Here is a 20760-nt window from a genome sequence, read left to right as displayed (position 1 = left end):
TGGGACACCATCCCACAGCAAGATATCCGGCATCTGATCCAGTCCATGCCCAGAAGGTGCCGGGCAGTTGTTGCTGCTCAAGGCAGTCACACCCCCTACTGACTTGACAGCCTCGGCACCCAATCGTATTGATTGACTGATTGATTTGAAGATGCAAATGAACTGTGTGTGCATTCAACTGTGTCCATACCAAATTTCAAACAAATAATCTAAATATTGGATTTTCTGTTAATCTTTTCGAAAAATAAAACATTTGGCAAGTAGCAACTATGCGTTTCTTTTTTTGAACAGTATATTAATTCAAAGAACACTTCACAATTGACGTGCTAGCAGTGTGTCTCTTCACTGATTTCACTGTCAGTTTGTGATGTTATAGCCTTTATTTATATGCTATTATTATTGCCTTGTGAGCTTCTGTCCTTTTTAATGGCAGTTTCTTGTCAGTAATGCTGAGCGAAGAAGAATGAAAGCTCTGCGGACTCAGTGTCACACCCCAGCAAGAAGTTGCATATGCTTATTATTGCACGGGGCCGATCATTTGCTCGGTACACTTCAGCAATGACGTCAGCCGGCAGAGGAAGATTACGGGGGTCGGGACGACAATAACTGACTCTTCTTCGATTACATCCTTTTACCCCCCCCCCCCCCCCCCTCCGCGCTGCACTGAACAGCCGTTGTGAAAAATCCATCCGTTTATCACCTTAATTATAACTGACATCGCCAGCATGTTATGTCTCTGGACGTGTTCAGGTGTCGGTCGCGTCATTCACGCGTGTCACGTCAGTTGAACAATTCAAACTCTCCAGGTGTTAATGTGTTATGTCACTGGCCACCCCAGGCAGTTTGGTCGCACATGATGTTTTCGTTCGTAACCTCTATCATTCTTAGTTCAGTTTTAATTGGGTGTGCGCCGTGTACGTCAGTGTGAACGGTGCCGGTGTGTGTGTGTGTTTGTTTGTGCCACGGTGTTTGTTTGTGCCACCGGTGTGTGTGTGTGTGTGTCAGTGTGTGTGTCAGTGTGTGCGTGTGTGTGTGTGTGCAGTGTGTGTGTGTGCGTGTGCAGTGGGTGTAGTCGACAGGAGCTTTTCAGAACATCTTCTGAGTCACCGAGTCCACGTTTAATTTGTGGCAGTGGTGGCAACAACGACTGAGCGGCCAGACTTATAGTGCCGGAGAGCCGAAAGAGAGAGAGAGAGAGAGAGAGAGAGAGAGAGAGAGAGAGAGAGAAAGCCGGTTCTTCACTGCTTTAGTTGTTCTTGTAACCCGAGTTTGAGGAGTCAAGAGAGAATGTGACAAGCGCAACGTCTTTCGGATCCCAAGGAAGATTGAACTTGCAATGAAGAAAGTGAAAGGGACCGCTGCCACTCTGAGTGCCATGCAATCGGAACGCGCCGCCCCTGTGGAAATAGTACGCACAACTAAGAACTGGAATCACTCTCTCTCTAATCACTCTCGCTCTCCGGCTCCGGGCGCGCGCAGGCTACGGTGCTCTCGGATATGTGTCGTGTGACGGGCGCGACTTGCGTGCGTGCGTGTGTGAGAAAAGAGAGGCCTGTGTGTACACACAGTACGGTGTGTGGTGAGGGAAAAGCACGAGAGAGAGAAAGAGTGAGAGCGAGTGAAGTGGAGAGGAGAAGAGCTTTGAAGCTTCGTCAGGAAGCGAGCGAGGCGTGCAGTGGTAGTGGTGGCGACGGTGGTGCAAGTTGTTGTCGGGGTTGTCGTCGGTGGACAGTCATCCTGACACTTCGCGACTGACTCGTGCGGTCCGCGTGGCCCGGGCCTCGTGGTTACTAACCGCACGCCATTCAGTCTCCGAGAGAGGCGCACTAATCCGTTGTCACGAGCGAGCTTAGCTCCACCACCAACATCACAACGGCGCGAGATTCGGACGTTGGGGGCCCGGCAGAGGCTTCAGGTGATGGCGATGGGGCCCGGGGGTACGAACCAGCTCCCTGCCCTGCCTCTGGACCAGCCCGTGCCCCAAACTGTCCTCAATCGCCGCAGGGACGGGGTGTCCTTCTGCTCAAGTTCTACCTACCTAACGGTACCACGCTACGAGGTAGGCATGGGCCACTGGCCTTTCACTTTTTCTCGAGCACTCTTCCCGAGTTATGCCGTGTCCTTGTCTGGTGTTTGTTTGTGTGTGTGACGGCACGAGGTTTCTGCATCTACTACATTGTCCAGAACTAATGCGAAATCCGTTAGCATGTATCTATTTATACCATTGTGTTTTGTTGGTATCGAAAGAGGTGAAAAGTTCATTGTTTCTCTCAGTCTCATTCTTCAAATTCAGAAAGGCACCCGCTTCCGCCCCATGTGCGAGAGTGAGAGAGAAACTTTTCTCCCTTTGGAAGTTTGGTTTGACAGAAAGTTGAAAGGATCCCTGCTCGAATAAATCAGTGATCAAAACGCGTAATTCAATCAGTATGCGTAGGCACACGCAATAAATCTGTAGGCCCCTAGTTGCTTGAATGTTTTTACCTTACATACAGATCGCTCTCAACCGCAACACGCACTCGCTCTTCGTTCACGCTGTTTTCTGTTGTTCACGTTTTCACGGTGTCGTCTGCTACGAAGCGTCGTCTGCTTCAGTTTGCGGTAGTACTAGTAGTAGTTTGCACTTTCATTCAAACGTACGGGATGATAATCATTAATGTGATGAAACTTTGTGCATCCGTCGTTGTTTATCGATCAGTTGGGATTTGGGTGAGTTAGAGATAGGTGTGACTTGGATAGAGTTGTGTTTTCCAAACAAACATGGTCGAGAGAGCTTGAGTGATAGCTGATTCGGTGATGGACAGAAAGTTACACCGGCAGAGACTTGACATGTGGTCGCCACACATGCAGACGACACATTTGACTGACACACACTGCCATGCGGCACTGCAAGACAGGGAACGGATTTACTTCCTGTAATTGGTATGCCTTTCACAGTGCTTTTACTGTCTAGCCTGTGGGGGATACTGCACTGGCTTGAGAAAGAGACCCTTCTCATCTGCAGACCCTTTGTTGAACTTTTCAGAGGATAAGCTTTGCATCATTTATACTTCATTGAGTTTGCAGTCAAAGTTGTTAGGGACAGTGACAAAAGAAATGTTCTGGGCATGAGTCATTTCTGGTATTCATACACGTACCTAGTGTAACTGTAAGCGGCTTCCATTCAAACTTTCAAGGCTGTGTGATTTTTCAGTGTTTGAACAATTTAATCCATCAGAACTATTGAATCATTCATGATTGTGACTTGCAGGAAAGATTAACTTTAGTGCATTGTGTTGCATGTGGGAATTGGTTACAAGTACATGTTGCAGATGTAGTGAGTTAGTTTGTTTATCCTCGGTCACTGACTAACTGAGTCAGTGTGATGGCTTAATCATTTTAAGTTAATGATTATACTTTTTTGGCCCCATCACTTGGAAAAAACATCCTCCATTATTTACTGTCACTCAAATTGTATGAATCCCTTATCGGCTTATGTGATATATATATATATGTAGTGAAAGTCATTTCCATAAACAAAATTTGAACCTGTTGGGTTCTTATTTACATCTTTTTAGTGTTTCTTTTATGTTGAAAATGCGCAGTTAAAATGCAGGTGCAAATCCATAGTTCAGAACCTCAACCAAAAAAAAAATCACCTTGCTATCAAAAAGATCAGTGATACTGATGCTGCCAACAGGTTATGCAACAGATTTATAGTGTTGTTCTCAGACTCAGAGGACATTGGGTTGTTTCGACCTGTATTGACCTTGACAATAACCTTCGTGGTTGAAAACGACGTTAAACACCAAATAAAGAAAGAAAGAATACATTGGGGTATGCACGTTAAAGATCCCACGATTGACAAAAGGGTCTTTCCTGGCAAAATTGTATAGGCATAGATAAAAATGTCCACCAAAATACCCATGTGACTTGGAATAATAGGCCGTGAAAAGTAGCCAGGATATGCGCCGAAATGGCTGCGATCTGCTGGCCAATGTGAATGCGTGATGTGTTGTGTAAAAAAAAAATTCCATCTCACACGGCATAAATAAATCCCTGCGCCTTGAATATGTGCGCAATATAAATTGCATAAAATTTTTTTTCAAAAATATAAAAAAAATCCCTGCGCTTAGAACTGTACCCACGGAATACGCGCGATATAAGCCTCATATTGATTGATTGAATATATAGTCAATTTTTGTAAAGATTTTAGTCAAGCAGTATGTAAGAAATGTCCTTTGTACTGGAAACTTGCATTCTCCCAGTAAGGTAATATATTGTACTACGTTGCAAGCCCCTGGAGCAAAGTTTTGATTAGTGCTTTTGTGAACAAGAAACAATTGACAAGTGGCTCTATCCCATATCCCCCCTTTCCCTGTCGCGATATAACCTTCGTGGTTGAAAACGACGTTAAACACCAAATAAAGAAAGAAAGAAAGACCTGTATTGACAATGTTATAGGTTCCAATGTCCCAGCTACAGAAACATTGTTGAGTCAGAAGACCTCCTACATGGCAAAACGGTGGACCCACTACAATGCAACCAGGGGCGGACGAGGGGGGGGTGCACAGGGTGCAGGTGCACCCCCCCTCCAGCAAAAAAATAAAAAAATAAAAAATTGGAAAGCTGATTCTATGACCATTTCTAAGTTCAAATGGCACCAGATGGCACCATTTTGCTTCTTTGGGCCAAAACATTTTCCGGGGGGGCATGCCCCCGGCCCCCCCTAGCAAATTCGGGCGCTTCGCGCCCATCACATTCACTTTCGATTCAAAGTGCACCCCCTCTTACAAAGCAACTGATCCGCCCCTGGCAACAGATTGAAAAAGTATGCGTCAGTCACCGAAAAACGATGCCTGAGAATAACACTGGGTTTACAACAGCATTGATTGATAGGAATGTCAGGTAGGCCTGAGATAACTAGCTGCCAGTATTTTGTTTTCCTGATTGATAGGAATGGTAGGTAGGCCTGAGAGAACTAGCTGCCAGCATTTTGTTTTGCTGATTAATAGGAATGTCAGGTAGGCCTGAGATAACTAGCTGCCAGCATTTTGTTTGGCTGATTGATAGGAATGGCAGGTAGGCCTGAGATAACTAGCTGCCAGAATTGTTTTGCTGGTTTACTGGGTAGTGAGAGCAGACAGCTTATATATCACCACATCCAACAGTATATTTTTCCCTGGAATAGCCTTGAAATAGTCTGGGAATGAGAAAATATCAGTGACAGTAATTTAGTGAGTAATGTAGTGAGACAAAAGAAAAAGAAAAAATCAAACTTTTACTGCAAGTTTGAAAGGACAAAGGTTATACAAAAAGAACTAAACAAATAAAACAATTGTACCCATCTCCATACTGTTCTATGCTGAAACTTGTTTGCACATTACAGCCTTCAGTTACAGGCAAAACACCCACATTTGCAAGCAGGTGATATTGATTTTGTTGGAGTTGTATGCCTAAAAAATGCTATTGGACATTCATTTTTCCAAACATGGCTCCAAGTTGTTGCTGTTGTACACATGTGTGTCTTACTGTTTTGGATGTGATGAACCTTGGACTCTAGAATACATTCTAAGGAAGTGTATTGATGTGCGGGATATTCATGACAAACACTACAGTGGCGAGTGCAGACACTCTAAAGGTTTTATTTAGGGACAAGATTTTTAACGTTTTGAAAAAGAGTAAGATTTGAAAAAAAGAAGAGTTTTCAGGAACCATATATACCTTTTACTGTGATATATGTCAGTAATTCTAGAGAAGTTTCACAAGCAAATGGATTATTTCATGTTTGTTGGTATGATCAGATAAAAGCAGTAAGTTTTTTAAAGTTTTTTTCTGCTGTGTTATTGCAGCTGAGTTAGGATGAACGTTCCTATAACTTGATAATTATTCATCACATCCTTTTGCTGGCACTTTCTTGCTTCTGAGAATGAGAGGCGATCCTTCCCATAAATCAGAAGCATTCTATATTTTTGTTTCATGGCCATATGGTGAATTTATAGTACTGTAGTTCTGTTTCTGCTTCTATGTTCGATTGGCTATGAGTCACAAGCTTAGCCCACAGGATTGCCACAAAGCTGGACATCAACAAAGATGGTCAGCTGTCCCCCAGAGCTTGATGATATAGGTTTCGAAGGACATTAATTTGCGCAAAACACATACTTTAATTTATGTTGCCACTGCTGATTGAGCACTGGTAAAACTTTAGAGAGATAAATGATAGTTGATATAGCCATTTCTTTAGTGTATTGATTTATTTTGCAAAATGTAGTAGGCAGGATCAGGAAGCAGATTTGTTCTCTGGTTTTGTTGTTTGTGTAAGACTTGCCAGAGCAGTCTCAGCCATATTTTTTTCACAGATGCTTTGTAAAAATTGTGAAGTACAGTATGCTAACTTAAATCAGCGGCTTTCTTGTCTCATAACTAGATCAACAACTTTATTGTTAAGATTATGCTGACCAAGCCAGATAGTCATCAAAATGTAGTAATCGACCTGTAGGTATTTTAAATGTTAGTGTGTGAAGTTTGAAAACACTAGCTTCAAAAATATTTTAGAAACTGAATGTTTTCCATTTTGTGACCTGAACTCAACCCCACCATGACCTTGAAATTTGACCAAGGTCAATCAGATTTGCATCATCATCAGAAATTAAAAGTGTTTGAAGTTCCAAGACTCTAAGTTCTAACTTCATAAACATTTCAACCTTACATTTTTTTCTGTCTGTGAACCATAACGGTTCATTGTTATGACAGGATGATTGTCATTTTCATTGCATAGTTGCAGATCTATATAAAAACTTTCCTTTCAAAGACAGCTTAGGTCAGAAACTTGACACATGCATTTGTTGATGCTGTTACTGTTAGAAGCAATGAGAGGGCTGGATTTTACCGCACAAAAGTTGGTGTGTGTGACATGAATATTACTACAGTACAACATAACTTTAATTACGGTTGTGACACCATGATTATGACAAACAATAAGTTTGTATTGATTAAATTAACTTTATTAACGGCCATAACATCGAACGCAGAAGAAGAAGAAGAACAAGTCGCGTAAGGCGAAATTACTACATTTAGTCAAGCTGTGGAACTCACAGAATGAAACTGAACGCACTGCATTTTTTCACAATGACCTTAGTCCGCCGCTAGTGCAAAAGGCAGTGAAAGTGACGAGCCTGTTCAGCGCAGTAGCGGTTGCGCTGTACTGCATAGCACGCTTTACTGTAGCTCTCTTCGTTTTAACTTTCTGAGCGTGTTTTTAATCCAAACATATCATATCTATGTGTTTTTGGAATCAGGAACCGACAAGGAATAAGATGAAATTACCCCCCGCGGGTTAGGGGGAAGAATTTACCCGATGCTCCCCAGCATGTCGTAAGAGGCGACTAACGGATTCTGTTTCTCCTTTTACCCTTGTTAAGTGTTTCTTGTATAGAATATAGTCAATGTTTGTAAAGATTTTAGTCAAGCAGTATGTAAGAAATGTTAAGTCCTTTGTACTGGGAACTTGCATTCTCCCAGTAAGGTAATATATTGTACTACGTTGCAAGCCCCTGGAGCAATTTTTTGATTAGATCTTTTGTGAACAAGAAACAATTAACAAGTGGCTCTATTCCATCTCCCCCCCCCCCCCCCCCTTTCCCCGTCGCGATATAACCTTCGTGGTTGAAAATGACGTTAAACACCAAGTAAAGAAAGAAAGAAAGAGTAAAATTTTTTTTAAACGATTTCTGAAATTTAATTTTAGTCATAATTTTTATATTTTTAATTTTCAGAGCTTGTTTTTAATCCGAATATAACATATTTATATGTTTTTGGAATCAGAACATGATAAAGAATAAAATAAAAGTAAATTTGAATCGTTTTATACAAAAATAATTTTAATTACAATTTTCAGATTTTTAATGACCAAAGTCATCAATTAATTTTTAAGCCTCCATGCTGAAATGCAATACCGAAGTCCGGCCTTCGTCGAAGATTGCTTGGCCAAAATTTCAATCAATTTGATTGAAAAATGAAGGTGTGACAGTGCCGCCTCAACTTTTACAAAAAGCCGGATATGACGTCATAAAAGACATTTATCGAAAAAATGAAAAAAAACCGTCTGGGGCATTCCAGGAACTCTCATGTAAAATTTCATAAAGATCGGTCCAGTAGTTTAGTCTGAATCGCTCTACACACACACACGCACAGACACACGCACACACATACACCACGACTCTCGTCTCGATTCCCCCTCTATGTTAAAACATTTAGTCGAAACTTGACTAAATGTAAAAATTAACTTTATTTAGATTTTCCTTGGTTTAATGAGTTTAATAAGGGAATTTCCGTTGACAGCTTTACACTTCAACCTTGCATGACATGATTGTGATAGTATGTGGTGTGGTCCTACCTAGAATTGGGCCAAGTGATTAATATCATTATCCCTTTTTCAAACAAAGAAAAATGGTCAGTTGGTCTGAGCAATACATTCCATGGAAAACGGTAATGTTTCTTTTTCCAAATGAACTGTCATATTTGACCTAAAAAAATTTACCACCAGATTTGTGAAAGTTTTGCCCCATTATTGGGCATGTCTATTCATTGTCACACATCTTCAACATCAATGAAACTCTGTATGCAGGTTGCCTGGTAAATCTGAGCTGAAATAACAACAAACATTGCATAATTCAGTGTAATTTTAAAGTTTAAAAGGAGCATGAAACAGGTAAAACACTAGCAACAATGGTGTTTCCACTGGTAATTCCCACTGAGCTATATGATCTAGGTTAAGTTTGCCTCACCTTCCAACGTGACAACTCTTCCATAGGCCAAAAAAACAAACAACGTCAAGAGTTATTTCTGAACATTGTCTATTCTTATTGATTGGGGAACAACCTTGACCAGTCATGGTGAAACGCAGAGTTTTACCAAAAATGCAACTGTTTAACGGGAGCACATGGACTGGAAATCATGTCATAGTCGTATGTCCCGTGTTTATCAACCCATCTTCATTCAAGTTTCACACTAAGGTAAATAACTAATGTGGTGTTGTTGTTGCTCTCTTGTTCGTTGGTCGAATCTTCTCAGTCAAACCAAATAAAAAGATTGAGTCGAGCAAGTCGTTTCTTGTTCTTTACTTTCTCACTGTTCTCGCTCGACTGCTGAGATCTCTTTCGAGTCTCGCAGTCTCACGTGATATCTCTTGCACACGTCTTATTAGTGCGCCACAACGCAACAACTCGCAAAACAGTCCAACAAGACGCGCAACAATGCAATAGACAGTCATCGTCTCACACAAGATGGAGCTTGTATTCAAAGTTTTAGCAAAATATTCTCAATTTTGTTTTCACATTTTTGGCCAAATCCAATAAAAAAAATTGTTCATTGACTGAAGCTGCTTGTGGTTTAGGGACAAACACCATTTGTGCTCCTCTCTCGGGTATTTAATGATGTGAAATACTTTACAGAAAGAAAAATAATACTCACACAATTTGGTCTTGTAACCACCCCATCATATATAAAGTGTTCTCTCTGGCATAGTTGCATTTATCAACCATGTTTACATGAGGATATCAAATTTTATTGGTATTGCATACTAATTAAGAGGAGGGCAAAATTATTATCACGTTTGAACTGTTTTTTGTCATTATGATTAATTTAAAAAAAAGTAAAGATGTTTTTCTAAAACTTTACATGAAAGCTCATCTTAGGTATTAGTATGCAACATTTACAAAGATGAATTGATAAACACCAGAGATACCACTTGAACACATTTTCATATATTGCTTTTGGGAGTGTGTTCTATCAGGTTAGTATTGCTGTTTTAATGAAAGATGTCATAATTCTGTAAACCAAGACGGATTGGGCTTTTACAAGAAACAAATGGAACATGCATATATGCAACAAAACTGTTTCTAAGATAACACAACTAGCTCATACTCTTTAAGTTTAATGCTGGGACATTTGCACAGAACCAAGACAAGGCTGCCAAAGAAGCATGAAAGGAAAACAATGCAATCCCTAGTTTCATGAAACCCCTAGTGGGATCACATGAGAATATAATCATATATATAGCCGACTAAATGATTATCCGCTTCGCCGGGTACCGGCTTCGCCGGGATACACGGCTTTGCCGGGAAGAAGTAGAGCCGAATACCCGGCAAAGCCGGGTGAGTGGCGCACCGTACGCCGGCTTCGCCGGGTACCGGGTGAGTGGCGCACCGTACGCGATTGACGCCACACGAAGGAAGGGAGATAAACGCGCAAAACACTGGACAAGATAAGGAAGAGTTACTGGGAATGGATGTACAGAAAAACCATAAAAACCAAAATCGGTTCAGCGCTGCGCGCTGAGAGCACGTGTTGAAAATTTTCATCGACCAGATTGTGTCCGGGGTCTACCTGAATATGCCCACCAAATTTGAAGCAGATCCATCGAGAACTTTGGCCGTGCATAGCGAACACACAGACAGACACACACAAGCCGTATATAGATATAGACTAGAGGAATACCCGGCTTTGCCGGGTGAATCGCGAGACAGAGACAGACAGCGTGGCGGTTCGCCGTCTTAGAGCACGTGTGAACATTTTCATCCACCAGTTTGTGCCCACTCAAAGGAAGGCAAGAACATATAGACAGACAAAAGCCGCCAGACCCCATCACAAACAGAACTCTACAATCCACAGGTGTTGCCTCCACACACACACACACACACACAGACACAGACACCGAAGCCGTATATATCTATCTATATATAAATATACTAGAGGAATACCCGGCTTCGCCGGGGTGAATCGCAAGACAGAGACAGACAGCGTGGCGGTTCACCACAATCACCTTTGAAGGCGAAGTCCTGTCAAACGGGATTGAGAATTTTAGAGCTTATTTCTTAGCCCTATATTATCTGTTGTGGCTTCTCAAATGCCAGAACATACAGACAGACAAAAGCCGCTAGACCCCATCACAAACAGAACTCTATAATCCACAGGTGTTGCTTACACACACACACAAACACACACACACACACACACACACACAGAAGCCGTATATATATATATGTATATAAATATATAGAGATAGGTGACAGTGTATTTTTCGCGTGGCTATAAATTGATTCGACCTTTTCACTTTGACAGTAAGAACAACTTACGGGTGCAAGGGAAGCGTTCTGGACAGCGCAGTGACATTCTAAAAATAGTAACGTAGAAACGGGAATATGGATTGAAGCCACACGAAGGAAGGGAGATAAACGGGGTGAATCGCGAGACAGAGACAGACAGCGTGGCGGTTCACCACAATCACCTTTGAAGGCGAAGTCCTGTCAAACGGGATTGAGAATTTTAGAGCTTATTTCAAAGCCCTATATTATCTGTTGTGGCTTCTCAAATGCCAGAACATACAGACAGACAAAAGCCGCTAGACCCCATCACAAACAGAACTCTATAATCCACAGGTGTTGCTTACACACAAACACACACACACACAGAGAAGCCGTATATATATATATGTATATCTATATCTATAAATATATAGAGATAGGTGACAGTGTATTTTTCGCGTGGCTATAAATTGATTCGACCTTTTCACTTTGACAGTAAGAACAACTTACGGGTGCAAGGGAAGCGTTCTGGACAGCGCAGTGACATTCTAAAAATAGTAACGTAGAAACGGGGATATGGATTGAAGCCACACGAAGGAAGGGAGATAAACGCAAAACACTGGAGAAGATAAGGAAGAGTTACTGGGAATGGTGAAATGAACAGAAAAACCAAAATCGGTTCAGCGCTGCGCGCTGAGAGCACGTGTTGAAATATCTCATCGATGATATTGTGTCCGGGGTGTAGCTGAATACGGTGTCCACCGAGAACTTTGGCGTTGTGATGTGGTCTAGCGGCTTTGGTGTGTCGGTATGGGGGCCCGGGTAGCTGAGGTGGAACCAAAATCGGTTCAGCGCTGCGCGCTGTGAGCACGTGTTGAAATATCGACGAGGTTCTGTCCTGTCCCGGGTGTACCTGAATATGCCCACCAAATTTGAAGCAGATCCATCGAGAACTTTGGCCGTGCATCGCGCACACACACACACACACACACACACACACACACACACACACACACACACAGACAGACAGACAGACACAAGTCGTATATATAGATAGAGATAGATGACAGTGGATTTTTCGATAAATAGATTCGACCTTTGCATTTGTACAGTGAGGACAACTTACGGGTACATGCAAGGAAAGCCCACAACTTCTAAGGCGAACAACTCTGCAGAGTCTGCTGTGAAGGGCGACGGTAGTCTCCCTGTCACACTCGACCCCTTTTGAATGTACTTTGTCCCCAAAGTTCCGAACCATGGACCCGCCAAGCTTAGGTCCCTCCCAGGTTGGTGGAATGGGAAGAGCACGAAAATGATTCAGTGGCCATAATGCCATTCTTGAACATATCATGTCGAGTCCCATCCCTGTCGACGACGTCAAATGTAACCGAGTGCCGAAACACCACAATCACCTTTGAAGGCGAAGTCCTGTCAAACGGGATTGAGAATTTTAGAGCTTATTTCAAAGCCCTATATTAACTGTTATGGCTTCTCAAAGGTCAGAACATACAAACAGACAAAAGCCGCCAGACCCCATCACAAACAGAACTGTACAATCCACAGGTGTTGCCTCCTCACACACACACACACACACACACACACACACACACACACACACACACACACACACACACACACACAGAGAGAAGCCGTATATATATATATCTATATCTATAAATATATAGAGATAGATGACAGTGTATTTTTCGCGTGGCTATAAATTGATTCGACCTTTGCACTTTTACAGTGAGGACAACTTACGGGTGCAAGGAAAGCGTTCTGGACAGTGCAGTGACATTCTATAAATAGTAACGTAGTAATAACGGGAATATGGATTGACGCCACACGAAGGAAGGGAGATAAACGCAAAACACTGGAGAAAATAAGGAAGAGTTAGTGGGAATGGATCTGGGAAGATGAACAGAAAAACCAAAATCGGTTCAGCGCTGCGCGCTGAGAGCAGTGTTGAAAATTCTCATCGACCAGGTTGTGTCCGGGGTCTACCTGAATATGCCCACCAAATTTGAAGCAGATCCATCGAGAACTTTGGCTTGGCATAGCGAACACACACACACAGACAGACAGACAGACAGACACAAGTCGTATATATATATATAAAACATCAGAAATTGTGAAAGAAACAATTGAAAGTCAGCAGAGACTTTCTTCCGAGATTTGTTAAAATCTCTTAGCAGAGATAGAGAGAGAAATAAGTATCCCTTCACAGACAGCCTATTGGGAGCATCAGACCCTCCTCAAGGGGGACCGAGATTTACAGAGCAAAGTCCCTTTGTGGGGGACGTATCGCAAGGTAATCTAGTCCTGAGGAGGACCATTGTATTTGTACCTAGACCAGACACGTGTTTCGACACTATTGTGTCTCATCAGTGGTCAGGTGGTACTGATGGCGAGAGTTGTCAACCCATGGTATCCAACTAAGAAGCAAACCATTCTCTGAATGGTAGCTTCTGTTGGCATGGGAGACTACCCTCATCTGACAACCCCAAGAGGATATCTGTGAAGGGAAACACTTTGATTTAAGGCCAAAGTGTAGAATTGATATTTATTAAGAAAGAATTTAGAAATTTAGACAAGTTTTAACCAAGAAATTAGGTTAAAACAAGGGAAATTTGAAAAAGCCTAAAGGGAGGTAACTCTGTACCAGCCTGCAGATCCAGAAATGGATACGCGAACAAGTTAGATCTAATTTTGAAAAGGTTAATTAAACAGGAAAAGCGGTCAACTTTTCACTGCTGTTCAACACAGGACTTGGTAAAGAAGAAGTTTTCTGCTTTATTCAATTGGATCGCTTTAAAGGCGATGCAACTTTCACGGTGACCACATTATAAAACATCAGAAATTGTGAAAGAAACAATTGAAAGTCAGCAGAGACTTTCTTCCGAGATTTGTTAAAATCTCTTAGCAGAGATAGAGAGAGAAATAAGTATCCCTTCACAGACAGCCTATTGGGAGCATCAGACCCTCCTCAAGGGGGACCGAGATTTACAGAGCAAAGTCCCTTTGTGGGGGACGTATCGCAAGGTAAATTGTGAAAGAAACAATTGAAAGTCAGCAGAGACTTTCTTCCGAGATTTGTTAATATATACTAGATGATTACCCGCTTCGCCGGGTACCGGCTTCGCCGGGAAGAAGTAGAGCCGAATACCAGGCTGCGCCTGGGACCCGGCTTTAACGTAGTAACGGGAATATGGATTGACGCCACACGGAGGAAGGGAGATAATCGCGGCTGAAAACACTGGAGAAGATAAGGAAGAGTTACTGGTAGTGGATCCAGACAAACAAACAAAAAATCGGTTCAGCGCGCACAGCGCTGCGCGCTGAGAGCACGTGTTGAAATATCTCATCGACCAGGTTGTGTCCCGGGTGTACCTGAATATGCCCACCAAATTTGAAACAGATCCATCGAGTGCATCGCGAACAGACAGACAGACACTAGTCGTATCTATATATATATACGACTAGTGTATGTCTGTCTGTCTGTTCGCGATGCACGGCCAAAGTTCTCGGTGGATCTTTTTCAAATTTGGACACCGTATTCAGCTACACCCCGGACACAACCTCATCGATGAGATATTTCAACACGTGCTCTTAGCGCGCAGCGCTGTGCGCGCTGAACCGATTTTTTTTGTTTTTTTGTTTGTTTGTCGGGATCCACTACCAGTAACTCTTCCTTATCTTCTCCAGTGTTTTCAGCCGCGATTATCTCCCTTCCTCCGTGTGGCGTCAATCCATATTCCTGTTACTACGTTACTATTTTTAGAAGGTCTCCAGTGTTTTGCGCGTTGATCTCCTTTCCTTCGTGCGCCGGCGAAGCCGGCGTACACCCGGCAAAGCCGGGTCCCAGGCGCAGCCTGGTATTCGGCTCTACTTCTTCCCGGCTCGCCGGTACCCGGCGAAGCGGGTAATCATCTAGTATATATATATATATATATATATATATATATAGATAGATATAGAAGAAGCCAATGGAAACGCTTTTATGTCAAGGGGGGGGGGGGGGGGGGGGGCAGAGGGCTGCTGGTATAACCAATTCAGCCCACACAGTTTTGTCTAAGCTCTGTCGGGTATGTATGGTTATTTTCAATGGTGTTGGGGTTTTCAGTTTTGCTGTCAATAATTGCAGCCCGTTTTTGAGCCATTGCCATATCGTAGGACAAGACACCTGTTGCAGCAAGCAGCTAGCAGCTCAGCCTCCGAGCGTCATTAACGACAGCCGGTCAGGTCGACGGCAGGGAGCCTACTCTCCTCCCCCGTACACACACACACACTAGTGGCTTGCAACAGCAGTCACTAGTGGCTTGCAACAGCCAGTGAACTCACACACACTTCCCTCTCTCCTTGCAGCTTTCTCTCTATTTCCTTCACTGTGTGTGTCCCAGACTCTCTTCTTGCATTGATTGATCACATTCTGCAGTGCTGGACATAATGGGATACACTTCTGTGACAGTGCGCTTCTCTAGGTGTCGGCGACAGAGTTGTAGGGCAGCGCTGGGAGGGGGACGGACACAGGGCCGCACGGGGTCTGCTCGGTGACTGACTTGCTTACTGCAGGCAGACAAGGAGAGACAGCGGGGGTGATGCTCAGCTCGTGCCACCGGCGTCACCACTAGTGAGCAGCAGTGCTCACACCATGGAGACCCACATACATTACATATATATATGTCCTCCCTCCTCCCCCCTTGGACCTAGGATACATGGAATCTTCTTGGAGCCGGGGGAGCACCCTGAGTGAAGTGAAGATTTCGCTTCTTTTGTCTAATTGAACATGAAGGATGTTCCCGGCGTTGACGTCAGTGTGTGGTACTGTAGCGGCTTTATCGGAGAGACAGCGGCTACGACGACAACTGCGGGCGCACGTTACAATGGACAAGTCGACGTACGTGAGCCTCCTACCCGGAATAAAGGTTTCTGTGGTGACGAGTGCCGCTTTTCATCACGATCTAGTGACAAGAAATCGGTGGTGGCCGCGAGAAAGGCATTTTAAAGTCGGGGTCCGTGTCTGTCTACTCTCCCGCCTCTGAGACTTTACTGTATAGACTGATGGTGCTAGTGGTGCCGGCCTGCACGATGGGCTGCCTCTACTCTGTAAGTGTTCACTGCTGTTGCCAATCCGTAAGTGTGTGTTTTTATATATATATATATATACAATATAGACCTCTGCCATTTTTACACCCTGTCTGTCTTTTCCCCCCTCTCTCTCGGTGTCGCTTTCTCTCCAGGCCCTCCTCGATGCTAGCTAGAGCAGATTGTAGTTTGACCATATTTCGGGTCCCATGCATGTTTTGGCTGTACTATTTTGGGACGCAATAGAGCTGTTTTAGCTGCCGTTCAAAAGCAATGGGGGCTATGCCAAGGAGAAGTAGATAGAAAGGGATTTCTGCAATGCGTGAAGCTGTTTTCTCTTTCAAGGTGGCATTGGTTGACAAGCGGGGAGCTCGGTGGCTTTGGCAGTGTGTATATGTGCGTGTGTGGGCAGGGGGATGGGATAAATATATGTGTACATATGATTGATATTGTGCGAATGTATTCATGCTTTGTTGATGTTTTTATTAATGCACTGTACTGAAAATCCAAACATGCATTCTCTTACTCAAACATATGAACAACTATACAAAGCCCCCTCTGCCTTCTAGACGAATCTTTATAACCACAAACGAAACAAGTCGCGTAAGGCGAAATTACAACATTTAGTCAAGCTGTCGAACTAACAGAATGAAACTGAACTCACTGCATTTTTACAGCAAGAGCGTATACTCGTAGCATCGTCAGTCCACCGCTCGATGCACAGGCAGTGACATTGACAAGAAGAGCGGGGTAGTAGTTGCGCTGAGAAGGATAGCACGCTTTTCTTTATCTCTGTTCTTTTTAACTTTCTGAGCGTGTTTTTAATCCAAACATATCACATCTATATGTTTTTGGAATCAGGAACCCACAAGGAACAAGATGAAATTGTTTTTAGCGATTTCGGAAATTTTATTTTAATAATAATTTTTATATTTTTAATTTTCAGAGCTTGTTTTTAATCCGAATATAATATATTTATATGTTTTTGGAATCAGAAAATGATGAAGAATAAGATAAACGTAAATTTGGATCGTTTTAAAAACAATCTTTTTTTATACAATTTTCAGATTTTTAATGACCAAAGTCATTAATTAATTTTTAAGCCACCAAGCTGAAATGCAATACCGAAGTCCGGCCTTCGTCGAAGATTGCTGGGCCAAAATTTCAATCAATTTGATTGAAAAACAAGTCGCGTAAGGCGAAAATACAATATTTAGTCAAGTAGCTGTCGAACTCACAGAATGAAACTGAACGCAACGCAACGCAGCAAGACCGTATACTCGTAGCATCGTCACTCCACCGCCCGTGGCAAAGGCAGTGCCCGTGGAATTGACAAGAAGAGCGGGGTATTCGTTGCGCTGAGAAGGATAGCACGCTTTTCTGTACCTCTCTTCGTTTTAACTTTCTGAGCGTGTTTTTAATCCAAACATATCATATCTATATATTTTTGGAATCAGGAACCGACAAGGAATAAGATGAAAGTGTTTTTAAATTGATTTCGAAAAAAAAATTTTGATAATAATTTTTATATATTTAATTTTCAGAGCTTGTTTTTAATCCGAATATAACATATTTATATGTTTTTGGAATCAGCAAATGATGGAGAATACGATAAACGTAAATTTGGATCGTTTTATAAATTTTTATTTTTTTTTTACAATTTTCAGATTTTTAATGACCAAAGTCATTAATTAATTTTTAAGCCACCAAGCTGAAATGCAATACCGAACCCCGGGCTTCGTCGAAGATTACTTGACCAAAATTTCAACCAATTTGGTTGAAAAATGAGGGCGTGACAGTGCCGCCTCAACTTTCACGAAAAGCCGGATATGACGTCATCAAAGACATTTATCAAAAAAATGAAAAAAACGTTCGGGGATTTCATACCCAGGAACTCTCATGTCAAATTTCATAAAGATCGGTCCAGTAGTTTAGTCTGAATCGCTCTACACACACACACACACGCACACACACACACACACACACACACACACACACACGCACGCACATACACCACGACCCTCGTTTCGATTCCCCCTCGATGTTAAAATATTTAGTCAAAACTTGACTAAATATAATGAGGGTGTGACAGTGCCGCCTCAACTTTTACAAAAAGCCGGATATGACGTCATCAAAGGTATTTATCGAAAAAAAAAAACCGTCCGGGGATATCATTCCAAAGGAACTCTCATGTCAAATTTCATAAAGATCGGCCCAGTAGTTTGGTCTGAATCGCTCTACACACACACAGAGACAGACCGACAGACACACACACACACACACACACACACACACACACACACACACACACACACACACACACACCACAACCCTCGTCTCGATTCCCCCCTCTACGTTAAAACATTTAGTCAAAACTTGACTAAATGTAATTAAAAAACAAGTCACGTAAGGCGAAATTACAACATTTAGTCAAGTTGTCGAATTCACAGAATGAAACTGAACTCACTGCATTTTTACAGCCAGAGCGTATACTCGTAGCATCGTCAGTCCACCGCTGGATGCACAGGCAGTGAAATTGACAAGAAGAGCGGGGTAGTAGTTGCGCTGAGAAGGATAGCACGCTTTTCTTTATCTCTATTCTTTTTATATTTAGTCAAGTTTTGACTAAATATTTTAACATCGAGGGGGAATCGAAACGAGGGTCGTGGTGTATGTGCGTGTGTCTGTCTGTCTGTCTGTCTGTCTGTGTGTGTGTGTAGAGCGATTCAGACTAAACTACTGGACCGATCTTTATGAAATTTGACATGAGAGTTCCTGGGTATGAAATCCCCGAACGTTTTTTTCATTTTTTTGATAAATGTCTTTGATGACGTCATATCCGGCTTTTCGTGAAAGTTGAGGCGGCACTGTCACGCCCTCATTTTTCAACCAAATTGGTTGAAATTTTGGTTAAGTAATCTTCGACGAAGCCCGGGGTTCGGTATTGCATTTCAGCTTGGTGGCTTAAAAATTAATTAATGACTTTGGTCATTAAAAATCTGAAAATTGTAAAAAAAAAAAAAAAATTTATAAAACGATCCAAATTTACGTTGATCTTATTCTCCATCATCTGCTGATTCCAAAAACATATAAATATGTTATATTCGGATTAAAAACAAGCTCTGAAAATTAAATATATAAAAATTATTATCAAAATTAAATTGTCCAAATCAATTTAAAAACACTTTCATCTTATTCCTTGTCGGTTCCTGATTCCAAAAACATATAGATATGATATGTTTGGATTAAAAACACGCTCAGAAAGTTAAAACAAAGAGAGGTACAGAAAAGCGTGCTATCCTTCTTAGCGCAACTACTACCCCGCTCTTCTTGTCAATTTCACTGCCTTTGCCATGAGCGGTGGCCTGACGATGCTACGAGTAAAATGGCATTGCGTTTCATTCTGTGAGTTCGACAGCTACTTGACTAAATATTGTATTTTCGCCTTACGCGACTTGTTAACTTTCTGATCGTGTTTTTAATCCAAACATATCACATCTATATGTTTTTGGAATCAGGAACCCACAAGGAATAAGATGAAATTGTTTTTAAATCGATTTCGGAAATTGTATTTTAATAATAATTTTTATATTTTTAATTTTCAGAGCTTGTTTTTAATCGGAATATAACATATTTATATGTTTTTGGAATCAGAAAATGATGAAGAATAAGATAAACGTAAATTTGGATCGTTTTAAAAACACTTTTTTTTTCTCACAATTTTCAGATTTTTAATGACCAAAGTCATTAATTAATTTTTAAGCCACCAAGCTGAAATGCAATACCGAAGTCCGGCCTTCGTCAAAGATTGCTGGGCCAAAATTTCAATCACTTTGATTGAAAAATGAGGGTGTGACAGTGCCGCCTCAACTTTTACATAAAGCCGGATATGACGTCATCAAAGGTATTTATCGAAAAAAAGAAAAAAACGTCCGGGGATATCATTCCCAGGAACTCTCATGTCAAATTTCATAAAGATCGGCCCAATAGTTTGGTCTGAATCGCTCTACACACACACACACACACACACACACACACACACACACACACACACACACACACACACACACACACACACACACACACACACACACACACACACCACAACCCTCGTCTCGATTCCCCCCTCTACGTTAAAACATTTAGTCAAAACTTGACTAAATGTAAAAAGGGTTACGACCAGTGAAGTGAGGAGGGGGTTTGCGGTGGCAGTGCAGAGACCATGAAGTTGGGAAGCATTGGAAGAAATGTTCGATCCGCGTTATCATCTTTTGGATGTATTTTCTTACGCTGTTGACATCTTGCGTTTTTTCCATATTTGTGAAATCTGGTTCGCTAGCCGACTTGCTGTCTGGGCACATGTGTTGATCTTCATAGCACTATTGATTTTTCAGGTGGTTTTGATTTATTGCAGTAAGAGTGTTCTGTGAGAGCGGAAGCAACTTTGTCACCAAAGAAAATTCCACTTCCACTACGTAAATAAAGGACAGAGAAAGTAGACGAAGAACTCCGATTTATTTTCTTGTGGGGATGATTTGACCCCAAACTGGCCAACTCGCGATCACATACAATATGGTGTGTGTGTGTGTGTATGTGTGTGTGTGTGTGTGTGTGT

At 42.1% G+C, this 20760-nt stretch overlaps 1 protein-coding gene across 2 annotated transcripts in view; it reads left to right on the top strand.

Moving 5' to 3' along the window:
- Nucleotides 1–20760, top strand: part of LOC138966732 (high affinity 3',5'-cyclic-AMP phosphodiesterase 7A-like) — a 117346-nt gene that overhangs the window by 16228 nt on the left and 80358 nt on the right. The window contains exon 1 of one of the 2 annotated variants that reach the window (XM_070339058.1): nucleotides 1519–2059. The exons of the other annotated variant lie outside the window; for it this stretch is intronic. Within the exon in view, the coding sequence (XP_070195159.1) occupies nucleotides 1919–2059 (141 nt within the window). The 5' untranslated portion in view covers nucleotides 1519–1918. Of the gene's footprint in view, nucleotides 1–1518; nucleotides 2060–20760 lie in introns of those variants that run through there. 2 annotated transcript variants of the gene reach the window in all.

The sequence above is a fragment of the Littorina saxatilis genome, linkage group LG5, assembly GCF_037325665.1.
Source record: "Littorina saxatilis isolate snail1 linkage group LG5, US_GU_Lsax_2.0, whole genome shotgun sequence".
Taxonomy (NCBI): Eukaryota; Metazoa; Mollusca; class Gastropoda; order Littorinimorpha; family Littorinidae; genus Littorina; species Littorina saxatilis.
The sequence above is the reverse complement of the archived record's forward strand: the minus strand, read 5'-3'. Positions and strand labels throughout refer to the sequence as shown.